The 18,221-nt window shown below is 41.3% G+C and overlaps 1 protein-coding gene across 4 annotated transcripts in view; it reads left to right on the forward strand.

The window, feature by feature from the left end:
- The first annotated feature begins 137 nt into the window (after window positions 1–137).
- The window catches only part of phactr3b (phosphatase and actin regulator 3b), a 51,521-nt gene continuing 33,437 nt past the window's right edge, over window positions 138–18,221 (forward strand). For 2 of the 4 annotated variants that reach the window (XM_064305430.1, XM_064305431.1), the window contains exon 1: window positions 139–419. In XM_064305430.1, coding sequence (XP_064161500.1) covers window positions 314–419 — 106 coding nt within the window. In that variant the 5' untranslated portion in view covers window positions 139–313. Of the gene's footprint in view, window positions 420–18,221 lie in introns of all 4 variants that reach the window. The other 2 variants (XM_064305433.1, XM_064305429.1) reach the window with 2 other exon arrangements.

Here is an 18,221-nt window from a genome sequence, read left to right on the forward strand (position 1 = left end):
TATTTTCATATCTATTTGTCCTTTGTCCATACATGAATGGATACGAGAAAATAGCCCATTTTACACGTTTAATACAGCAACACATTGACCGGCACATCCCCTATCCCCCTCCCACACACACGCACGCACAGATACACTGAGAGAGATACCCACACGCACACACACAGTTCAGGATTTTATTCACCCGTGGCTTCCTAGATGCTCGAAGCTGCTGTTGTCAGACCAAATTAAATCTGCACTACTGCTGGTTGGTGGTGTCCTTGCTTGCCTCTGATAGGGTTTTCAATATTTTATTCTCTATTCTGCTATCTCCATGGCTACATCGGACGGAATAGACGACTGTGTGCTGCAGCGAAGCAGATCTCAAAGTGACCCGAACATCCTCATCGAGACCAGCATCGATCACGCGCGCAGCACAGGTAAGCTAAATGCATGCCTTGCATTGTTGGCTGGAGGTTCCTTTTCAAAATCTGCACTTCATACTACTCCTCCTTTGATCCGTTGGAATTAAATCAATTACAATCAAACAATGTGGTATTTTTGTACGATATAGTTGCGGTATGTTTTGCCCCATTCACACGCGTAAATGAATGAATTCAGTAAAAACAGTAAACCGAATGAAAATGTATTTGTAACGCAGAATTCTGTATTTTCTCGATCTGCTTAATCAATTTTCGACCTATATCATTTTGCAGCATGCGCCTCTCATTCTGGGCTAAAGGGAAATAGCCTTTGCGCGATGTAATTAGTCATTGCACCAATTTAACAAAGATCTCACGTCATTTTCGTTGCATGGATTATGTACATCGAGAATTTAATTGCACAACGGCTTTGTCCTTGGGTCTTTCTGTAAATTCAAGATGTCTTCGAGTACGATGCCTTGGAAATAGTAGCAGAGATTTCAGACAGTGGAATCCCATGTTAACGATTGCCTACTGTTAATTTACTGACGGGTCCAACAATGTTTGCACTTCTGGGCTCGAGACCTACCCGTCTTCACAGCATGATTTAGTATATTAAACATCGCCTTTTGTATTACGCACGGTAAATTTAAATATCAGTCCACAAAAGCCTGAACTGGTTACTTGCTATTGTCGCGAGTGTCAACCATGATCGTACAGCGGTGTATGTTTTTATTTATTAATTTAATTTTGGACTGGCTGTAAATGAGTAGGGTTATTTAGTAGGCTATGTTCGTGTGTGCATGCGAATAGTATGTGTACACACGATTCGCATAAATAGCGTAACCAAATTAACTTCCGAATTAGACTTATTATAATTGAAACATACGTTTTGTTCCCAGGATCTGCTTTATTTCTAAATATAGAGGGCCCATAACACAGCTGATGGGGAATGATAGGGGTGTGCGCATTGAAACCGCTCATTTTTGTGTCCATGTTTCAACAAGCATATGTTTTGTATTGTGTGCAAAGTTGCCTTGCTATCAGCAGTTTTCACATCTAACTGCCATTGTCTATGTGCAAATGCACATTCTGTGCAAAAAAAGCCATTAGTGATTCTGAAGTATCTAAGTGTGGATGTGTTAACATTTAACAGTCTGCATGACTGATACTATTAAAAGCACGTGGGCAGCTGTCTTGTGTAATGTTAGGGAACTGAGTTTAATAGCTCCACTGATGTGGGTTCGATTCCCAAGTGAGGCACTGTTATTGTACTCTTTGAGTAAAGTACTTAACCTGAATAGCTTCAGTGGAAATACCCAGCTGAATAAGTGGTTGTATGTGAAGAGAGATGTGTAAGCTGTGTATTTTGCGGCAGATACCAGTATCTGCTAATTGTGGTATATAAATTTGTTGTGGCATATTAGAAAGGATAGGCATGTATTACTCCTGGATATATTGTTGAATTCTTATTCACCTTATATTGTTGGAAAAGGAAACAAAAGTAATATTTACAAAATATAACATTTAATGTATTTCTTAGAGTTTTCAAGTGTAGCAAACATGAATTATGTTTCAGCTGTTTTGTATTTAATATTTTGAGGTCTCAAATAATGTTTGGTATCCTATCATAGATGACCCTCACAACCCATTCTGTAATTTGTGCTGGCAGCTGCAAAACAGTTCAACTATTTGAAACAATGGTGAAATAATTGCTTTCTATTGCAAAACTATTATTCTGCTTCTGAAAAGTACCAAATAAAAATCACCTATGACTCTGGTAACATGTCAAAATGTCATCTGATTAAAAACATTGCAATTTGGTAGGCTACCAAGTTTGTCTGCATCTCAGGAATGGGAAGTGTAGAGGGCAATGTGGAATGGGTTGGTCAAGTGCTGTTTCCCTGGGTTGTGCATGATAGTCATGAAGAAGCATAGCTAAGCCACGACAAAAGACAATGTGAGCTAATCAAATGGTTGCAAGCAAAATGATAAATAACTGTTTTAAATAATGCTAGTTAGACCAGTGTTGAAGATTCATACCTTCAGGAACTGTAATGGCCTGGAGGGCCATAGACATGTGAGTCACCTCTGATGTGTCTTTAGTTATGAACAGCTTATTAATTCTTTTGATATCTCTATTTAAACATGTCTGTGTTTTATAGTGTAGTCACAAGGTTAAAGCCTTTTCATCTTTAACGCTAGACAGAACTTTCTTTGGTGGATGTAAGTTTTCCGTGTTGGTCTCCTTTTTGTATCCCCATTATTGAATGCTGGTAGGTATGACCTTGTAGACTGTGCCTTACTCTTGATACATGATCTGTGTGCAGCTTATGAACAGAGAGCTATTAGAACCACAAAGAGATAAAGTATATTGCAGATTGGTCACATTTCTGGAAGGAGACTTCTGTGACTGTTGCCTGCTTGTTGACCATCTCAAGAGCAAAGTTCTTGTTTGACCTGAATCTTGCCTTTGGCTCAGAAAGTGGGAAGAATCATGAGCCTCAGGGAACCCAGGAGGCCACATCCTCCAAGAAAAAAGACAAGTTAGTTATGGAGGGGGAGTCGCTTGTTAGAGGTGTGGATAGTATCATCTGTGTGCATGAAAAGGAGTCTCACATGATGTCTGACTGATACCCAGGAAGGAGGCCTGGAGCATGCAGACTAGCTCTTGGCCAGAGCAGGAGTGGACCTAGTGGTCATAGTCTATGTTGGAGTCACATCTTCCAACCCTATTTATTATTATTATTATTATTATTATTATTATTATTATTATTGTTATTATTTTACTTCAGGCGAGCTGACTTTAATAAGATGCAATAGAATTTCAGTAATGTAGACAGAGTGTAGCTTCAAAAGTGCAAAGCTGTGAATGAAGGGTGGAGCAAAATCGAAAGGTTTATTCTCAATACTGTAAAGTGCAAATTCATTCCAAAATTAGGAGAGATTCAGAAAAAACTGTTAATAAGATTTAAAAAGACATTAAGGAGAGAAATATGGTAGAATATTGTCATATAAGTGCTAAGGTCTAAAAATGAATATTGTTAACTGAAAGACTGTAATGCAAATTGTCCAAGATGTAAAATGTAGGTCTACACTTATGTGTGTTATTTCAATTATTGTAGTAAAATAATTTCGACAAATAAGGTAGCAGGCCATGGTGGTATACATAAAATACTACTGGGTGATCATCTATAAACCACTGACAGATTTTTATTCACTCTCTAAAAACTGGAGAAATACCAGAGGACTGGAAACAGTAGTATAATACCAATATAAGAGAAGGGGAATGGACTGATCCAGGAAACTACATGCTTGAGGGGCAAATTCAAATTATTATTTGAATAATTAAGGGATCTTAACAGATGGCCAACTTGGTTTCTGTGTGGAAAGTCATGCCTAGCACATAGCCTGTCTTTCTTTGAGGAAGTGTTTTGACTGAAGCCATTTATGATTTATGATATTAAATATTTTCCCTTTAAAAACATCAATCATTTAATGAGTAAATGAAGTCAGTATGATTACAAGAGTTACTTCAAAGTGGGTGTTAAATTGTGTACAACAGGGCTGCCTAATCCTGTTCCTGGAGATCTGTCCTGTAGATTTTTACTCCAGCCCTAACGAAGAACACATCATTCTATAGCTAGAGATGCCAATTAGTGGACTTATGTGCCATATGCCAAATTAGGATTGAAATGAAAACCTACAGAGATTTTAGATCTCCAGGAACTGGGTTGGGCTGCCCTGGTCTACAGATTGTACCATAAGGGTAATTCTTGGAGGAATCTCATCTGGGCAAGGTACTGTGGTAAGTGGAGTCCTGCAAGGATTGATGTAGGCACCTCTGCTCTTCCTTATTTTTGTTCCTCATATTTTATGGGATGACAAAAATTTGAGTGTGTTCAATTTGAAAAAGACTTAAGGATCACTGGGATACCGGCCCGCACGACAATAAAGTTGTGGAAGCTCTGGAAATAAGAAGGGTAGAACAAGGGGGTATATTATAAATTAGCTTACAGTAAATTCCGCATAGATACCAGGAAATGTTTGCCAGGGTTTGCCAGGTCATGTAGCCAGAGGAAGAGGCCATGAGGTGTTCAAGTCCAGGTTGGATGCAATGCTGGACACTCTCTAATTTATAAGTTAAGGGTGAGCCCAAGTGTGCTGAATGCCTGTTCTTGTCATTAGGCGTTGTTATGAGCATTGTGGCCCAGCAAATGCGGTTGGATTAAAGCTTCTGTAGGGGTCACTCTGGCTTATTAGATCTTAAGCCTGGTCCATCATTTATAACTGCGGTGGTTAGGCACTATTTTGAGACTATTTTGATAGTCACTGGGACTGAATTGTACTTGAAGAACAGATAACCATATACAGGTTCTTTGTGAATCATCTTCTGGGAGGAAGCTTAAGCTTCCTCAGTTTGTTCCAGCTCTCAATGAAACAGCGAGGTTTACCTTATTAAAGAGACTGCATCATTTCATAATTCACTGGCTCTGCCTCATAGACAGACACCATTCATCACCCTCCATCATTTCCCGCTTAAAACCATTAACTACAGATGGGCAAACAAGTGACTGGACCTTTTCATCACACTGACGAATTAGCGTGGCAGGGAGAGGCTGATGACAGCATTTCATGTGTATGTATGCGTTTCCATGGTGACCCAAATGACTGAGACCAGTACTTACCACCCCCCATTGTGAAGGGAGAGGCTGTTTGTCAGGCCTCTTTAATGAGTTGGATGTACAGTCTTTGCATTTGACAATCTAACAAATTAACCCGGTATTTCTTGCATGATAACTAGGCCTACATTCACATAACTGGTGCATGTCTCATGTATGTATCGGTGGACATCGAGGAATCCTTGGACAGCTCTGGACCTGGAGAGCCACAGAGAGCCGCAAGGCAAGCAACTGTTGTAATTGCATCCAATTTAAGCTGTCATTATTCAGACTAGAGGAACTCACCTACCATTCCCCATTTAAATCAGTTGCTAATTGAAAGCGAATTCCCCAGGACTACATTCCTCCAGCCCTGGAGTTACTGAGTCTCTTCTCTAAACAAAGGAAATCTATTTGTGTTATTACTGCTACAATATTGGGCTTAAACATGTGCATTCAACACCAAGTATTTGAATCGTCATCACGGTTAGAAAGCAGGTTGTTTATTCAACTGCAAAAAATGTATTGTATGGCGTGTAGAAGTACACAAATAAATGTCACTGTTACTGCATTCAAACTTATTTTTTTATTGTGCCTACAACCACAACAACCACTGAAAACAAGGAAGTCTATAGAAGGAATTCCATCTAAAAGTATGATTTATTACTCATTAGCGGATAGCTGGCCATTCTATGTGCTTAAGCTTGTTGTCTGTTCTTATTTTGAAGCATTTCAGCTCATTAGATCTGGAGGCGTGGCTTGAAATTTCAATGAATGTGGGAATACATCTGTAAAAAAGAGTATGATGATGAGTGAATGGGACCTCATTGTTATTTAATCTTTAGAAATGTTTATTTTATTTTATTTTATTTTATTTATGGACTAGGTTGGAAACTGGCTGAAGAATCAGCTTTTCACTTTTGACCACTTTTCTCCATTACCTGGGTCTCACTAACTTGCGGACAGTTACAATACAGTGCATATTAACTGAAAAAAACCTTTGCTGGGAGGTCATCATCAGCATAAACAATACTGCTAGTGGGGCTGCTTTGAGTATTCTCAATAACCTTATGGCTATTTTTTCCACTTTGATAGAATACACAGCACAACATAAAGTGGCAACATATTCAACGTAATGTAATTTGGTATTTTGTGGGAAAACTTACAAGGATGTCTCGCTGGTTATGTAATATTGAAACAGTGACAAGTGATTAGCCATAAATCCAAGGGCAAATGTACAGCACCTGCCTTTATGCAAACACAAGGCTTTTAACACAACGCAATAACCGTGTAATATTAATGTGTGTGTTTGTGTGTGTGTGCGTGTGTGCGTGTGTGTGTGTGTGTGTGTGCATTGGGGGCTGGCATGGGGCATAGAAAAACATTGTAGGTGTAGGTGTACTGGGGACAGAGGGAGCTATTGAGTCATTATCTTCTGGGAATTACATACAAGCAACAGGCATTAGGCCATAGAGTACTTTAGTTGGAATGTGAACACTCAGCACAGGCTTGACAAAGTGATTTCTCAAAATGAGACATAATACAGAACAAGGATTTTGTGAGGTGAGTTTTTAAGCATGATTGCTTCCGAATTGTCTGTCATTAGCTTGCATCATAAAGCGGGACACGCCCACCATTTCAGAGCAGAGGTTGTCAGTGGTGCTCTTTTCCCTGGTGATGGCCATCATATATATTAATTGGATTGAGATACTCAGAACAAAAGCAACATTGTATCATTCCAAGATGTTTCAGGCATTGCTTGGGGGAGTCATGATGCGTCTTCATCATTCCTCTGTGTCAAATGTTGTGGATGATCTGTGTTGCTCCATGGTTCTTGTGTGGGGGAGGAGAAGGAAGGCAGGAAGGCTCAAAACGTTCTGGGTAATATGCCATCTGCTTTCTTTGTTAAGTGACTGTACTAAATTGTATGTTCAGATTCAGACAAAAACTTTACCTCACCATTTCTACTAGAGAGAGCTGTTAAATCATGAATAATGCATCATGCAGAGAGCTGCGTTGATAAGAGTGCTTTAGCGTAACACTCACACTTGTTGATGTATTCAGACACCATTCCTGTAAAAGGTTTTTCCTGAATCCATTTTTATGGCTGTGGGTTGTTAAACACAGACAAAGCTAGAAGCTCCTGAGCGCTAACAGAGGATTTTCCAGGGGAATACACAGTGTCACTCTTGCTCTCGAGGAAACGTTGCCCGTCCACACTCAAGAGGTCTCATATGCACGAGGTCCATCATGCAGGAAATGTCTAGCTTAAACCTGCAGATATGGGCCACACACTGCCCTCCTGCCCTATCTGTTGTCTTTCTGTTCAGGATGGCCGGGCCGGAAAGAGACTGGAAATGAGTCAAATGCTAGTATGGGGTCCATACTAGCTGCCTTAACGGCAGGACTAGAACTTCCATTCACATATGCAATTTTAAAATTCTGTCCCCCCTGCTATAGCTCTGTTAAATCTGTCATATCTTCATATCTGTACAATTTACTCAAACTGCCCCCATCATCAAATTCAAACACTTTATTTTGTATAGAGAGAGATATTAAAGCCCTCAGTGCCATTCATATGCATTGTTCTTCCTATTCATCCTCCCCCCCACCCAAGGCACACACGCATTAAACCGTATACCACACATTTTTGAACTGAGACATTAAAATGGAGTAATAGACTTGAGAATGTGTTCACATACCTTATTTTGTGATCAATGCATAATTACTGGCCAAGAAAGTCTAGATATTTATGTATTGTGAACAAGTAGTAAATTGTGTTTAAAGTAATAAAAAGTCAGAACTGCACTGTGAAATCGTATCTCTTACTTAGTCAATATGTACTAGTGTGGTTCAACAGAAAGAAAGAAGAACAGAGTGAATTTGCACTTGTTTCCGAAATGCGCTGTGTGAGTTAAAGGCTGAAGCTTGTTTTCCTCCTGAAGTTATACTGTTAGAAGTTCTTTAAACAATAGGCTTCCCTGCACTTCCTTAGTTGGAATTGTGAACAACTACTACATCAAAATTGTATAGCAAAGACTAGGACTAGATTATCCTAGCATTGGAAATTTGAGACAACTTCATTAAATCTAATAACTCCTTTCTATAATCTAATCCCTATGATTTCCATAATTCACTGGGACCACAGCATCTTGGTAGAGTCCTGCTGCTGTTTGGGCTGCATTGCTTCAGTGTATATCCAGCTGTACAAATGGATGCTATGTAAATGTTTTATAAGTCGCTCTGGATAAGAACGTCTGCTAAATGCCTGTAATGTAATGTAATGTTTGAGACACAGCACACAGAAGAGAGAGTGTATCATAACAGACAGCATCACCACCGTTTGACATGACATTGTTGGTAACTTCGCTGGATACCTTAGCGGTCTGTTTGTCAGTTGCCCTGCCTCTGAGAGTCCTTATGCAGATGTGAGAGATACATTCATTCTGCTCACTTTCAGTCTCTTTAAATTAATTTAATTTAAATAAATGTATAAAATAAATTAAATAAAAACCCACTGGGAAACAACTTCTATTAATGTGCTTGATTCTGGCATCACTGCCCACTGCTGCGGAAAACTTCCATGCACTCCATCTCCATTTAAAACATGTACTGTGTGTGCAGTGGGTCATTGTACATGAGTTATCGAATGCAGTTTCCACCCCCATATGCTTTCTGTTTCCTCATTCTGTCTATACACTACATGGCTGTGATCTGTCTCTCCACCCTATTCCCCACCCCCTCGCCCCACCCCCCACTGCTACAGCCTGCTAGTTAAACTCAGAGATGTGACTCATGAGTGAGGTAGAATGTGACTCATCCATGTCAGGTTGGTGAAGCAGCTGTGTTTGTGTGTGTGTGCATGCGTGTGTGTGCAAGTGTTGTGTGTGTGTGTGTGTGTGTGTGCATGTGTGCGTGTGAGGGTGTGTGTGTGTGTGTGTATGTATGTACAGTGGTCTCCAAAATTACTGGCACCCTTTATATAAATATGAGCAAAAAGTAAATAAATAAACAACAAAGGTAATGCTCTATATTGTACACTCAGAAAATGGGGCAATTATATTCTGTTATACTGATGCAATTCCTCAGAATTTTTTTTTTTTACAGATATTTTCATTTCCCCAGAAGATAGGTGTGAAAATAATTGCCACCCCTGTTTTCTGTACTTTGTGCACCCTTCCTTTGCTGTAATGCACGGATTATTGGATCATTTCACTGACCGAAGGATCTGAAGGATTGACAAGCACAAGATGGGGGAGATCCCTCCTTTGTCACACTATGCAGTGCTTGCCTTTGTGATGTCACAGAGAGAAAGGCTGTGAGTGGCTCTCTCTGCAGACTCCCACCCCCTGAGTTGCAGGCAAGAAACTGACATGAATGGTGTTGTGTTGGGATGTGTGCTCCCCAGGTGTCAATCCCAGTCTGGATTAATTCCACCGACACCCGCCCCCCCCTTCCCCACACACACACACACACACACACACAGTCCCACAGCTGATCCTGTTCGATTAATCCACCAAGCTGTCACATCAAAGCCTCTCCCACTTTTGGACTTAATTTCTCCCTTCTGCATTGTCTGGTGTACAGTAGCAAAGCGCTGGCGTGCCCCTCCAGCCTGCACCAGCGAGTGTGCTGCCTGGTGCGAAAGATACAGACACTGTGTTTGAATTCAGCCTGTTCATGTTTTATTAATCAGCTTCTATATTTAGCCAGCTTGTCTTTTCTGTGGTGAATATTCAGGGCTGTGATTAAGTCTGAGTATTTCAGGGGAGAGCAGAACACAAAGAGAAGGACAAACACGGCCCTCGCAGCTCCGCTCTTGTGGCTGAGGATGAAACTCAACCTGGAGCTTGAGCACACAAGAGCTTTCCCACAAGCTCAGTAGGCTGGCTTCTGCTTCACAGGAGTGTGATGGAAAACTTGTTGATCCTTGCTATTCGTGATAGTTGATGAACGCATTCTATTAATTTGAGGCAAATACACTGGGGGAAATTATCAATGTTTAAAAGAAGTACTTTTGGAATCTTTTTTTTCCCCTGACCTATATTTTTATAAAGACAGAATATTGTAGCAAGATGACATATTTCATATTCAGGAAGTGGTGAAGGGTGGAGAAAGTAGTTAATGTGCTGCTAGATTCAATTTGTAATTACTTTTACTGGCTACATGTGGATAACAGTCCTGGGAGACTGTGGAGTTCTTCATGCTCTGTTCCTTTGGGAGATTGTGATGCAGTTGTGGTTCAGGGCAGTACAGATGTGATACATGCTGCTTGTGAACAGTAAACGTCCCTGCCAGAGTCAGCCAGTGAGTCTGTGGGCATTCAGACGCGGGTAAGCGTATTGGCATTGGGTGCAGGATGAAATGGAAAGAAGGAGGAGGAAGTTGGCTCCGATGTTCTGTACTGCACCAAAGTCCAGCTAGGGCACCTCAGTGCTCCAATGTTCCGCAGAGGGTGTGGCAGTGATTTATCAGCTGTAATTAGGTAAAGTGCCCCAGAGGCTCCTGGGAATGAACCAGCGATAAAGATAAATCGGTTCTTTCGGAGCCCGGGGAATTAGACGCTCACATTGACCACATCATAACTAAGAGCAGGGTTGTGGTATCAAATTTTAATCCCATCATGACTAATATTGCAGCCACCTGTGGAAACGAAAGGGCTAGTGGTGACAAAGACAGAAAATGCTGCACTCTCACAAAATTTAGGTTGGCAGGCTGGAAATGGTCAAATAGAAGGGTGTATGCATGTGATGGGGTAGCATTTGAGAGACATGCTGCCTTGTAAATCATAGTTCACTGAGATGTGTTATTTAGGCATGAGGATGGGCAGCAGCATTCATCAGGCTAACATTTTCAGGGTGATTGAACTTCAGATGATTACATAAGACTGTATGCGGGAGAGCTGTCAGGCTCTGAAAGAGACTGTGTGACAGAGAAATCTCAGCTGGGCAAGAGCAGCACAACCCGTTCACCTGTCCCCCAGGAGCGGAGAGGATGGCACTAACCATGAAGGTTAGGAGAGGAGAGGCTGTGCCAGCAGGCTCCACTGGGAAACAGAGCAACACAGGAAGGATTCAGTGCCAGAGCAGAATCAAGGTGAAGGATAAAGAAAACTCTGGCCTGCATGAGCAACTCTCGTCTGATTGGCCTTGTCTACCTGGACGGGCGCTTACCTTGCCAGCTGGCCACCAGCAGGGGGTGGGAAAGAGCAGATCGCGGTATGATCTCACACCAAGGTCACCTGTTTACCCTGCATTCAGAGCGGGAGTGGCCACTTTTGTACTTTCAGTGCAGAGTTTGGCCCTGTGGTACTGGCTCAGTGTACAAGTTCAAAAAGGTAAGTGTGGGTGCTGCTGAGCAAGAACTTGAGGCCCTGGGATGTTTCTGTAGGGATACAGTTTTAATAAGATGTCCTCTGGAAAGGGAGGGGATTGAGAGGAAGGAGAAAAAGGGAGCTGAGTAAGAGTGAGGGGGGCTGGAGGGGGAGGAGGCTGAGAACAAAGAAGAGCTGGAAGGAGAGAGGAAGGAACTGTTAAAATTTCAATGGCTCAAAAGGGATACTAAACTGAAGGGCATTAACTCTTTACAACTGGAGAGTCTTTATTAAATTAGTAAAAGCTAACCAAAAGTATTGAATGTTAATTATTTGAATTTGTGTAACATTTAAATAGAATCCAAGGAAGTAATATAAGGTTTAGAAAGGTATATAGGAAGGTATATCTTACTAATATGAATTACATGCGGGAACGTTTGATAGCTATGGTAAAGAAATGCGCAAATATGGCAAAAGGTTTCCCAAACTCACTGCGGTTGCTTTAGAGGCCAGACACCTTTCAGATAAATTCTGAAGCCAATTTCAGAAATGCTTACATATATACAACAGGCTTGTTTTTTATATAGGACTAAGCATCTTGTGTTGTGTTGAGGCCTTTCTCAGCTTTGAAACTGATGCGGAGCCTGGTGCAGGAAGTCCAGTGCAGCAGACAGAAATGTTTGAGTTAAAGGGCACTTCCTCCACCCTGCAGTCTTTCCCTCCCCTCCAGGCACACCACGCAGAGATGTCGCTGACTTCCATTGACTTCAGTACCACAGACAACAACACAGACTGCAAGCAGGCAGGGAGAAACATGATGTCACCCCCCACCAATCCCATTCTGGAACACAGAGACAGAGATGTCTGGGCCCTTCTAATTGGCCAGAGAGGTTTGGGTAAAGGGGGGAGGGGAACAATGAACCATGCCTCAGTGCCAATGCAGAGATGGACAGGGACAGCAGGAGCTGCCGGCTTCAAGGCTAGAGGAGCAACCAGCTTGCAATGCTAGGCTTGAGAGAGCAGAGAAATTACAAACGAAGGTCATCACTTCTGTCTCCCTCCACTTCATTAAGTTTCAGGATTTCATCTGATGCCTAGGAACAAGATTAAAACAATAAAGAAAAAGAAACAGAAAAAAGAAAGAAAAACAGAAGCAGGGAGGGAAGCATGTGTCCATGCAGTTCAAACACATAGCTATTTTCAAAATAGGCTAATGAGAGATGTGGAGAGAAATGAAATATCACGTGTGCTCTAACGTGTCTAGGAACGCGCTGCCCCGAAGGGTCAGGAGGTTGTGTTTACTGGCACATTGAACCACACAAAACTACTGCACAGCCCACCCACAGATGTGCTTCTGCTTGTGCTCTTTCCCATCATAGTGTACTTCAGCCAGTTTGTATGTATGTCACATCTGGGACTGTAGATGTGTAGGTAACCTCTTCAGAGAACAGTGGTTGACATGGCTTATATGTAAATGTCTGTCAACATTCAGTATATATGAGTGTGCGTGTCTGTGTGCGCGCGTGAAATGTACGCATGTCTGTTTTTGAATCCACATGTTGCAATTCCTATTTTAAAGTGTTCTATTTGAAACATTGATACAGTATGAGTATAATTTCTTCTCTTTTCAGTCTCTGAAATTTTTGCTTGTCTCTTATTATTATTTACTACATGTGATATTTTTCTTCAAGCCCAGTCAATATCTGGGCCTCTTGTGTGATTTTCCAGCTGAGGCACTTTTTTAGTGCAGTAGTATGTCCTATGGCTGGGTCAAACCTTGACTGTTCCATTGCTAACAAAATTAGCTTTTAGTTGAAGAAAAAACCCCAAACACCAGTCTGACCAATCAGAAACACCCTTCTGGAGGCAGGCGTGGATGTGTCAGAGACTACTATCCTCATAAGACTTCACAAACAGAATCATCGACACTACACTGCAAGATGCAAACCACTTGTTAGCTGCAAGAACAGGCTGGCTAAGGTTACAGTTTGCTAAGAAGTACTTAAAAGAGCCTACAGAGTTCTGGAACAAAGTCTTGTGGGCAGATGATACCAAGATTCACATGTATCAGAGTGATGGCAGGAGCAAAGTGAAGCCAAAATGAACTTCATGAATGAATTCTGAAGTGTACAGAAGCATCTTTTCTGCTCAGGTTCAAGCAAATGCCTCCAAATTCATTGGATGGTGCTTCATCATGTGCACTTCAACCACTTGTGAATTGTTTGATTGCAAATCTAAAATTGTAGAGTACAGAGCTAAATCAAGAATGTCTCATAAATGTCTCAAACATTATGTAGCTCACTGTACACTATATAACAAACATGCAAATATACCCATGTAAGCATCATAGGATTCAGAATGTATAGTTTTTTTAAATGTAAAGTGGTCAAATGTAACATATGCAGTATATTCATTAAATTAGACAAACATTTTGCTCATATTTGCAAAATTAAGAAATTGCAGGATAGAAATAGCAAATATGTTTCACACATTTTAAAATACATTTCTGTAGACTGTTCCAGTGTCAATCTGTGTTTTAATTCTTGGCAATCCACCCACTGAACTGCCAATTAGTGAACCCAATTTGCCTGAAATGAAGCTATTTGTTATAGTACCCTTTTGAATAGCAGTATGTGTTGGAAAACATTGTCATAACTCAGGATACTCTTTCATAACTGAAAACGTATTTTTCTGGAATTCTGTCTGGCTGTGTTGTCCTGTAAGTAGTGTGAATGTACTAAGGTTAGCACAGTGTGTACAGCTGTTTACATTTCCAAATATTCCATGTGCTGAAAAAGTTCTTATAGTTGTGCTTGTCGGGATTGATAGACATTCAGTAATGATTGTGCAAAAGATGGGATGAGGATAGAGGAAGTGAGAAAAAATGAGACAGTGGGTATTAATGAGAGATCGACAGAGAGACAGAGGGGATATAGAAGAGTGTGTGGGTGTGTTCATGTTTTTGTATGTGTGTATTTGTGTGTGCATGCCTGCTTGTGTGTGTTGTGCATGTATTGTGTGTTTGTGCATGTGTGTGTGTGAGAGTGTGCGTGTGTGTGTGTGTGTGTGTGTGTGTGCTGCAGGCAAAGGGAGACTTTACACAGTGGCTGAGCACTGGACTCATTTCCTCCTCAGGGGGCTGAATGGAACAGTGCTGCCAGGCATGCACATATTATCATAGGTTTTTTTTTGTAAATCTTTCATGCATTGACCTAAATACAGGCAGCGCTGAATAACAGTAATAAATTGCACATGAGAACACATCCACCTGATCCCATTAGCTTCTACAACTGCATAAAATTAGTGGAAAAAAACACTGGGGGAGAAATAAAGACTCATTAGGCCATTGATCATGTTACAATATGTGTCAGATAGTAGGGGCAGACTATGACACACAAACACAAGTGTTCAGCTCCTTTTTGTAGGTATGAAAGTGGGCTTGTGTGTAGTCACGGGTGATATAATGAAAATAAATAGAAAAAATATAGAAAATGGAGGGATTTTTAATGAATTTAGAGACATTTTCCCCTCCATTGGCAGTTGTAAGCTCCATCCACACTAGCTCAGGGGAGGGATTTGGAAAGACTAATCACTCAAAGAGACTTGACTTATGCACAAACTAGAGATGGAGATGGAAAAGTCCCTGGAGCACAGCAGCCCACAGGGACTGCATCCAGCATTAGCTAGATTTTGAATATATGTTTGTCAAAATCCTTCAGGAATAGTGTTTAATAATGTCTAAGGGTAACCAAACCTTTGTCATAAGTATAAATCATTTCTCATGTGTGCCACACACTGAAGTACAGCCACATACCCACATACCCCCCTGCCCCCCAGCCCACACACGTGCATCCACACATTGACATAACCTCTCACACACATACCCATGAACACACACACACATCCTCCCACACACCCACATACCCCACCCACATGTGGATGTGCACACACACAAAACCATTATTTCAGAGGTACATTGGGAAATATGTTATTTAGCATAATAAGGTCTTTGATCAGAATAAAATTTTTTTTTACCATAATGGTCTACATGAACAGTCACACAATTGTAGAACCTGGTAGCACAGCAGTAGGCTAATAACACTGACAATTTCATGAACTGATTACAAGAGCCCATCAGTCTTCGGTTCATAGGAGCACTCATTAAGTGGTCTGGCCTGGACCTCGGTTTGCTTATGTTGTGTCAGGCCCAGTCCAGCAAATAGAACATAACGAGAACAATCCTCAAAAGAACATTGCATTGGGACAGTGACGCTGCTGTTACAGTGCCTGGTACCTCATTGCACAACTGAGGGCACATGCTACAGGCTGACTGAAGGCGGGTTCAGGTAGATACATTCCAGGGCCTAACTAGGGGCGGGAGGTGTGCTGACATTTTGATTGATTGAATGCTGACAGCATTGTTCAGGGTCTTAGTCAATCTTTATTCTTCAATCATGCTATGACTATAGGAGTACTGCATTGTGTCATGCCAAAAATGCATTTCTCTATTTCTGACTTTAATATAAAGCATGGGAGTTTCATTTTAAATATGCTTGGAGTAAAATTGTCATGGGAATTCATTGTGAAGCTATTAGAGATGTATTGACATCCTGCTACCAAAGTATTGTAGATTTACGAGTATAATATGTGACAATCTGTTATTAATGGATTGCAGTATTACATATAAACTGTATTGCTCTAGCTTTTAAACTCTGCTTTTAAAAATGTACATTATTTTGTGTATAATATGTGCCACTGTTCCAAATGGGGGAGTAGAGTGGCAGATTTAGCGTTACCCATTTACACTTTATGAAACGGTTGCCCTGCTTGGCATGACCCAGGCTAAATTGTCATACCCGCCTAACAGATGCCAAAGTGTAACTGGTGGCTAGGGGGTTGCTGAACACATAATGTCTATCTGTCAGATTAGACAGCAATATATTGCTTGTTAAATAATGACAATGTTATGTTGAGTACATTATATATCTTACGTGTCTTATGTATATTTCTTTAAAGGTCTTATAAAGAAATTCTGTGGTGTAACACACAAGACATGAAGATAGATCTGTCTGCGATCACGGTCAAAAGCGCAGCTAACAACAGCTTAAACGCAAGGCTGTTTTTGGCTGTGATTATAGGTAGCAGCTCTAAAAATGGAGGAAGCTCATCCCACCCTTAACAGCCCCTTTATTTCTCCCTGACTTTTACAGTGGTGTGATGTTCCACTAGAGACACCAACAGCTGATCAATGTCTGCTGCGCTCTGTCTCAGTCGATATAATATTGCTGCTGTCGAGCAGGTTTACTGGATGTTGAATTTTAAATGATTACATTTACTGGTGGCAGATGTTTCAGAAAGTGATTTCTTTTGATATTCTCAAAAAATTAGACAATCCGGAATATTCGAAATTGTATAAATTTGAACTGACTACAGTTGTTTCACCCCTTGGATATAATGCTATGTAGTATCATTCATGGAACTTGCTTGGCTGCAAATCCCCAATTAGAATCATTGTTCAGAGGCATTCATTAGACCTGAAAGAGCACAGTGGAAAGGTGGCAAATCCTCCTGTTCTTTTCTGCAGACATGAACTTTGTTACTTATCCACGTGATGTGGTTTCTGAACTTACATCTGGGACTATGCGGGCAGCTCTGGGCTCAGCCAGAGATAGTGTGTCTGAAGCCCGATGCTAAAATGCTCCTTCAGTGAAATCGCATTTCCACCCCACCCGTCACTGCCGCCTTGATGCCCTTGCACCTCCCACGCACATGATTTTGAAGAGCACCTTCTCCTCCAGCTGCAGGGCTCTTGGAATGGCACACACTTTCACATGACTCACTGAGCGCGCTAAGACTTGGGAAGTGAAGCGCGTCTTCCTTTGGCACTGTAAGTTAAAAGATAAAAATTAATGAAACAAATACGTTTCAGAGTCGGCACATTATTTAATTAAAGCTTTGAAGGTCAAGGAGTTGAGAGAATAGGATCCAGTGGAACTTTAAGTTTGTTAGAAAGAGGTGATGGTGTGTATGAAGGACCAGATGTCCATGACAGTTCATCACTGCAACATCCTGAGACATTCCATAACTATCCTCCAGGACCCATCACACAACCTGCATGGATACAATCCCATAACCATGCTCCAGGACCCATCCCACAACCTGCATGGATACAATCCCATAACTACCCTCCAGGACCCATCACACAACCTGCATGGATACAATCCCATAACCATGCTCCAGGACTCATCCCACAACCTGCATGGATACAATCCCATAACCATGCTCCAGGACTCATCTCACAACCTGCATGGATACAATCCCATAACCATGCTCCAGGACCATCACACAACCTGCATGGATGCAATCCCATAACCATGCTCCAGGACCCATCCCACAACCTGCATGGATACAATCCCATAACTATGCTCCAGGACCCATCCCACAACCTGCATGGATACAATCCCATAACCATGCTCCAGGACCCATCACACAACCTGCATGGATACAATCCCATAACTGTGTTCCAGGACCCATCCCACAATCTGCATGGATACAATCCCATAACCACGCTCCAGGACTCATCTCACAACCTGCATGGATACAAAGTCCAAGGGGTTTTGGACAAGCTAAAAATCCTTAGCAAAGCATAACCTAGATTCAGGGCAGGGTATAGTACGCTACCAATACTATGTGAAAGTTCTAAATTACATTGTCTAGGCTCCTTGTACCTGTCTATTCATTGACTTATCTGAAGTATATGGCAGTGTGGATCATGCGTTACTCTTTAAAAGGCTTTTGGTGCTACTGGTCCTGCTATATTGCAAAACTATTTATGTAGAAGAGCGA

Source organism: Anguilla rostrata, chromosome 13 (assembly GCF_018555375.3).
Source record: "Anguilla rostrata isolate EN2019 chromosome 13, ASM1855537v3, whole genome shotgun sequence".
Classification (NCBI taxonomy): Eukaryota; Metazoa; Chordata; class Actinopteri; order Anguilliformes; family Anguillidae; genus Anguilla; species Anguilla rostrata.